This window comes from Notothenia coriiceps, unplaced genomic scaffold (genome assembly GCF_000735185.1).
Source record: "Notothenia coriiceps isolate Sejong01 unplaced genomic scaffold, NC01 NC01_scaffold00000722, whole genome shotgun sequence".
Lineage (NCBI taxonomy): Eukaryota > Metazoa > Chordata > Actinopteri > Perciformes > Nototheniidae > Notothenia > Notothenia coriiceps.
The window spans coordinates 1-7,698 of NW_011333423.1; the positions used below are offsets into that span (position 1 = coordinate 1).

Here is a 7,698-nt window from a genome sequence, read left to right on the forward strand (position 1 = left end):
CCTTGTGTGTTATGAAGGTTTTTCTGCATGTAAACGGTCTGCAGAGTCAAACCCCTCAAAGTACACCCTGTAGGGAGTAAAACTCTAACACAGAAAAGACCTGTCTATGCTGCCCCAGAACGCCTCGTTGGAGATTTCTCTTTTTCCATTGTTTTCTTCCAAATGGACCAATCCGTGGAGCTCCTCACACGCACACACACGCACACGCACACGCACACACACACAGCGGCGAAACTGTGACGTAACTGTTAACGTCTGTAAAATAACTAAAGATATTAAATAAATGTAGGGGAGTAAATGTACAATATGTACCTCTAAATTGTAGTGTGGTTGAAGAAGTACAACGTTGGAAATACTCAAGTGAAGTACAAGTCTCTCATAATTGTACTCAAATACAGTAGTTGAGTACACCTACGTAGTTACTTTACACCACTTCTAATCTTATACAATCTAATAAAACAGTGTTGACTACTTAAAGTAAGATGTTGAAGTATCCTATTGTATTGCATTTTGAACATTGTTTCTGATTTTTCGTTACTGAACATGTAGGATATTATTATTTCCTCTACTAGTTAACAATGTGACCAATAGATACTCAGCATAGATATTAGGACACTGAGTTCTGGTAGGATTCACTGTCCTCCAATTTAGACAAGGCCTCGTTCTGAAGAGGCTCAGACTGATCAGCCTTGTCATGTTGATATGGATTTATTTATAGAGGACACTGCCCTTGAACTGGGGCACACACACCAAGGCCGTAACCATGAGTCAACATTGGCGGGGACCACAAATAAAAAAGTCATAGAATAGCAATTGTAATTGTTTTATATCAGTTAGGCTATTGGGGGGGGGGGGCAATGTAGGCTGTATGGTAAATTCGGCCTTGATACACACCATTGTCTGCAGATAGTGCAACACAAGCTCTGCAAAACCAACCTCACATATCCATCAGATTGCGTAGCATTGATAACTGTACATTAACATAGTGTTTTTTTGGTATGGTTCATACAAATACATTAAATAATAAAAATATCAGTGACACCACTGTGTCTCAATTCTTTTGTGTATGTTGAAAACACGAAGGCGACTATTTTAACGAGGCTTTGGAGCAGGTTGGGACCGCGGCTCCATCAGCTAGACGCAGCACTGATGGCTGCTCTCCGTTAGAAAATCACTACGCGTTCAGATTACATCAGTGCGCTAAATGCACTGCTGGTTAATGTTGTTAGCCAAACATGCTAACACATTTGGGCCACAGCATAGCGGTTCTATTTAACAAATTGAACAACATAAACGAGCACCATCATACAGATACACACCTTCAGGAGGTTATGTCTTTGGTGGCACTGCCGAACAACGCCTCTGTTTACACGCCACGTTCCGCTGCGGTAATAAAGCCGTCCATTCTTCGTATCAGTTGAACCGTGGGTCTGCTGGCCGGGTGTAAGCAGCTTAGCTCAGTCTCTCTCCCCCCATTCCGCGTCAGATGGTCGGGTCCTCTCCGCCTGTGACAGCCGTGCGGCAGCAGCTGCTGGAGGTGTCCCCGGGTTGAGGCTATTCTCAATATTGTTCTCAATATATGGTTTTAGTATGACCATCAAATGGTAACATTCTACAACAATGGTAGAAGTAGCCTACTGTCACTTACTTTTGCAGACACCAAAATACATGACGTTGACCTAATACTCACATTCATTATGTTGAATAAATAGAGATTGTCTTTGCAATGGTACTAAATAAATACATTTAAAAAATGGTTTTATTAATAAAATTGCAATTTTTATTTAAAATCCCAAATTCAAGGAAGTTCCTTGTCACTTTGATCATACATGGAAGTGGAGGAGCCTATAGTTTTCATTTAAAAATATTTCTTTTTCAATAAATAAATCTCAGTCACATTTACATAACATTACATACATCAAATATAACACTGAAATGGTAAAACATTGTTTAATTATTATTAATAATATCAAATAATTGAATAAAAGTCACCCAAAATGACATCATTGGTGTTACTGCTACACAAAACGCTTTTATGTTTGAAATAATGTAGTGTCTCTGAAGAGCTTCCTGTAAGAGATCCTTTGAGGCAGTGCCTTGGACAAAGACATAGGGTAAGTCAGATACTTCTTACTTTGTTTGTTAAAGATGTCATTTTATCTTCGAATTTTACGTGCAGCTTTTAAGTCTGTCATTAGTGTTACTCATTTCATAGCCCTAGGGGTGAACATTTGAACGGGAAAATGTATTGCATTGAAGAGTTAAATATTTTAGATATTGACTGGAGCCATATGTGGTCTAACACATGGCAGCCATTTTGTTAAAATTGTAGTGTTTTCTCCAAATTGTCACTGGTGTTATCGTCACTGGTGTTACTCTTCTTCCTGGCAACACCAGTAACACTAGTGACGTTCCTATATAAATAAGCGTTGTACAATGTATACAAATAATAAAAATACTTTAAGCTCTACTTGTTGTGGATTCATCAAGTTAAGAAGCTAGTTATTGCTATTTAACAGGTTTTAGATGTGTAAGAAGGAATGCATTTCAGCAGATTTGTATCACCCAGATTCCACCTTTTCTGTAGAATGACAGGCCTACATTACTCTCTTTATTTGTATGCTTTGGTTTAGTAGATATCTACAAACAAAGAGTCGATATTTTTCTAAAACAATTTAGTGCTTCATATAATAAAATACACAACGGCTGTATCCTGATATATTGTGTGTGTGTGTGTGGGGGAGGGGGGGATATCCAGTCTCTGATAGTGGTATGTTATTATGGTATATATTTATATAAATATATATATATATATGTGTGTATATGTCCGTATCTGTAGCCTGTTATTGTCTCATTATACCGCACTGTCAATGAATTTAAAGTAAATATATAAGTTGTCATGAACACATCTGTCCATCAGACAGAGTGCTGCTGTGCCGGACTGTCATCATTAATGGACGTCTCTTTAAAATGACCGCTCAGAGGAGAGGATTTCTCGTTTCTCTAAACGCCTGCTGCTTCCCCTCCTCTCTCCTCGGTTCCCCTCCTCGACTCCTCCACTCGCATCTCTTGTGGGTGGGACTAAGACACGGGGATAGGAGGGTAGGGGAGTCGAATTAGTGAAATGAGAAAGCTTCATGCACTTCAGCCTCGTGGCCAATAAATTACGGCACTTAACACAAAGGTGAAGGAGTCACAACATAAAAAAAAGAAACATTTATTCAGTGAGCACCAGGCAGTACAATTGTTCGCTTTCCTCAGAGACTCAAGTTTTTTTTGCACTGTAATCATAAATCAGACATCAGTAAAAGGACTTTTCATTTCATATCAAACACTTTCATCTTTACAGGCAAAACTCTTGAACTACATCTAAAGCTTGGTGGGAGAAATACTTCATTTAGTGTGTGTCATACAAAACCTACCTCTACAGAGTAAAAAACAAAGACATTAAGACAACAATAACAAACATACATATACTGTACATACACATGTTCCAAGTTCATACAAATCTGAAAGTGAACTCGCAAGATTTTCCCACTGTGTCCTGCTACTGTATAAATTAATACAAAAATCACACATTGATGATTTTGACTCTAAAGCTCTGATAGTGTTGACACTACTTTTTAATGAGTTATTGCAAGCAGCAGGACGAAAGAAAACAGGAAGAAAAAATTGCTGCTTTGGACTTGAATTTGTAAAAGACAATCAAGCTTTAATACTTGCATAGAGATGCTAAATGGTAATGCATTAACTGATCAATTCAAAGTAAGTCAACAAGTTTTTCCTGGGGGGGGGGGGCGATTAGGTCTCTGATATTATTTGTGTACTCGCCTACATTTTAGTCTAGATGACAAATTTCGACTTATTCTACGGAAGCCATGAGATGCAAAAAAAAGTTCTCTAGCCTGTGATCAGGATTTAAAAATGGGTAAAAAAAAGATGATCTTTCGAAATCCTAAATAAACTCACATTTTTTGAATAAATTTGGCCTCAGAATATAACTGTTTAAATAGTGTCAGCAAGTGATTACCTTCATGTCTTTCTTTCGGTTAGAAATGTATTTTAATTGATGCTAATCTGACGCTTTTAGACTTGTTTAGAACATTAGGTAGTGATGCGCTTCTGCCTTTAGTGGGCAAATTAAGTATTACAACTACGCTGTCAACCACAATGCGGACAAAACAAAAAACCCTAACTTAATTAAACATCCTGATGAAACATTTTTTTAAAACTATTTAGTTTTTTCTTCAGAATATTTGTTCTCAACTTCCTATTAGGCTTTTACGGAAGAGGATAAGGGCCAGATGTGAGAAAATGTGGGGATGTCAAAAAATCTGAGAAAAAGTCAGAATTCTGACTCTGTTTATCAGAATTCTGACTTTTTTCTCAGAACAAAAAATCCCCACATTTTCTAATCCTTTTCCGTAGGCTGTTTTATAGTGTCTTGAATGTTGCTTTAATAATCCGCAGCTTTAACAAATAGAGATGATCCTAGTGGTAAAATGTTTTTGGCAAAATCCAGCCAGTGTTTTTTGGCCTGAAAATAAAATGGATGAATAAGAAGTGATGCTGTGATTGGTTGACTTTGCTAGCAGGAAGTCATTTTCATACAGTGAATTAACATTTAAAATACGACAGGAAGACATGGTCACTGACATTAGAGGTTCACACACAAAGAAATATGTCATTACATGTGTGCAGTATGTTTCTCAAACGGTTCACATTGTGCTCATCATATTTATACTGTAAATCTGGTGATAATCTATATTTTTCTCTGTGTTACCACATCCTATTTAAAGACCAACACTAACAATTGATTGATCTTATTAATTATGAACTTTCACTGGGTTCCTATATTACCATGAACACACACACTGTAGTTTATTTCAACTCAATCCCATTTACGCTGTCCTGCTGCCAAAAATTAGACGGTAGATAGCCAAATGTGTGTAAATCCACCACTGAAAATAGTCCCAAACAAATGCACTATTTCCTCTTGTTCGCATGAAGTTTGCTAAAAACTAAAGGGACCAGCTGTTGTTGATATTTTCATTCATGGGGTTTGTTGACTGTATTGAACTGTAGGGAAAATACAAAAAAAGATCTATAATTCTGAAAATGATAAGCAACAATTATAATTTTTTAGTTAAAGGAGTACCTCAGCCACAAAATGGCCATTTCTTCATCTGTAACTCACCCTGTGTTACCTTGAATAATTTTTGTTAAATGCCGCCCACATTTAATTCCATTCATCAATAATTTTTTTTGTTTTCTTATTCTTTGTTCACCATGTAGGCATGTAAGATTTATTTTCTTCAAGAATTTTAATTAACAGGGTGAGTAACTGATATACAAGTAGACAGTTTGTGGGTGAAGTATTCCTTAAAAAAAGCACTTTATAAATGTAATGTATTATTATTATTATTATTAAAACAGAACCTGCACAGTAATGGTTCAGTTATTCAGCTGTGCTCAGATCAGTCTGTGTCAGTGCCTGATATCCCGAGTCATTCCTCACTTTAACAACACATACTGTTAATATCAATGTCCTGTGTGATGCTGTCATTAAAAAAAGTTTAGTTAATTAAAATCTAACTTGGGACTGACGCATGTTGGGTTAAACATTGGCACTAAAGACAAACCTAAACATAGTGAAAGAAACTCAAATGTGTGTTTTCATTAGGCGCCTGCTGCGTGTCAACGTGGGTGTATATTTTCTGAACGCATTAACAAAAAGTGCCTTCTGTCTGTCATTTATATGCAGTGATATGTCTTCATATATGTGCCTGCATGTGTTTTCCATTTCAATTCAAATGCATGTGAACTTAGTCACATGTTCTACTCTTCACTTTCAGCACGCCTGCATGTGTGTGTTCTTCAGGTCCTCTTTTGATGCGTTTTCCCCACGTATGTGTTCTCTATGCACAGCACGATGTAGTGGTTGGAGCAGGAGCGCGTGTGCTGCCCCAGCAGGCGTCCCGTCTGCAGCAGAGCAGCCTGGCCCGTCACCGCCATATCTCCCGTCCTCCACGCCTCGCAGTAGTTGGAGGTGAGGCGGATGCCCACCGTGTTGGAGCCGTGCCAAACCTGCTTCTCTGGCCTGGGGGGAGACAGGGTGGGTTAGTGAGGGGAGTACTCGAGTCCTGGACTCGGATTCGGATTTGTGACTTCACTCTGACTCGCGCAGTAATGGGCTTGAACTCGTACTTGGGAATTCTAGCGCCCGAAGACTCAGACTCTGACTCGGACTACGACTCGGACTACGACTCGGACTACGACTCGGACTACGACTCGGCTGCGCGCACTGATGGACTCGGACTCGAACATGATAATGATTGCCTCCACACAATTACTTTTCCTTACTTACTCACACCAGACTTGCAGTACTCGAGTTCTGGAATCGGTCTTGGGTCGGACTTGAGTGCCAATTTTCGGGACTTGGCTCAGACTTGCGCAGTTATCGGCTCGAACACATACTTGGGAATTCTAGCGCACGAAGACTCGGACTCGGACTCGGGTGCGCGCAGCGATGGACTCGGACTCCAACTCGCACACTGATGACTACTCAATGTTCTAAACAGACTCGAGCACAGGTAATGATGACTCAGACTCGTACTTGACTCGGACTCTTGCTAGGTGACCCGGACTTGGAATCGGATTCTAAGAGTGGGGACTCGAGAGTGACTCGGACTCGAAAATTGGTGACTTTACTACAACAGACAGAAACATACTCACCATGCTGAGTCAGTCATCACATCGCGTCCATCGAAGGAGTAGATGGGTGTGGACGGGGTAAAAGTGCCTCCATTCCCAGAGAAGATGGACATCCAACTACTGAACAACACCTCACCCTGAGAAGAGAGGAGAGATGTTATATAAAAGAAGATGTTGATGGTAAAAAACAATATCTATTATAGTTGCTAAAATATAATTGTATCTATAAAAGTGTCCTCACCCTGAGGTTAACCACGGGCATGTCAGTGCGGTCGGCCTTCCTCACGATGGTCGCCAGGTCCTGCAGGTGTGAGGACAGGAAGGCCCGGTAGGTGGTGGTCAGCCCCATGGAGCGGGCCTGCTGGTAGCACTGGAAGTCGGCCCCCCGGATGCCACGCATGTCCCCCTTCAGCGGGGCGTTCAGGGCCACCAGATGGAGCTGGGAAAGAGTGAAAACACAGATATGAGGAGAAGTTATACTCGGTACACACCTGATTGGGGCTGGTGTTCGGCAAAATACACTGAACAAAAATATAAACGCAACACTTTTGTTTTTGCTCCCATTTTTCATGAGATGAACTCAAAGATCTAAAACATTTTCTAACTACACAAAATAACCATTTCTCTCAAATATTGTTCACAAATCTGAAAAAATATGTGATAGTGAGCACTTCTCCTTTGCCGAGATAATCCATCCCATCTCACAGGTGTGGCATATCAAGATGCTGATTAGACAGCATGATTATTGCACAGGTGTGCCTTAGGCTGGCCACAATAAAAGGCCACTCTGAAACGTGCATTTTTGCTTTATTGGGGGGGTCTGGGGGGGTCCGAAAACCCTAGGGTTAAACCCTAACCCTAACATGTCACCCATTGAGCATGTTTGGGATGCTCTGGATCGGCGTATACGACAGCGTGTTCCAGTTCCTGCCAATATCCAGCAACTTCGCACAGCCATTGAAGAGGAGTGGACCAACATTCCAC

General features: G+C 40.2%; 1 protein-coding gene across 1 annotated transcript; it reads right to left on the reverse strand.

Moving 5' to 3' along the window:
* Positions 1–3,207: 3,207 nt before the first annotated feature.
* Positions 3,208–7,215, reverse strand: LOC104957117 (collagen alpha-1(XV) chain-like; the record flags this gene model as incomplete). Its single annotated transcript, XM_010784734.1, has 3 exons — positions 3,208–6,100; positions 6,736–6,851; positions 6,956–7,215. Coding segments are annotated over 3 exons (599 nt in total), but the record flags the coding sequence as incomplete, so codon positions are not given.
* Positions 7,216–7,698: the final 483 nt, after the last annotated feature.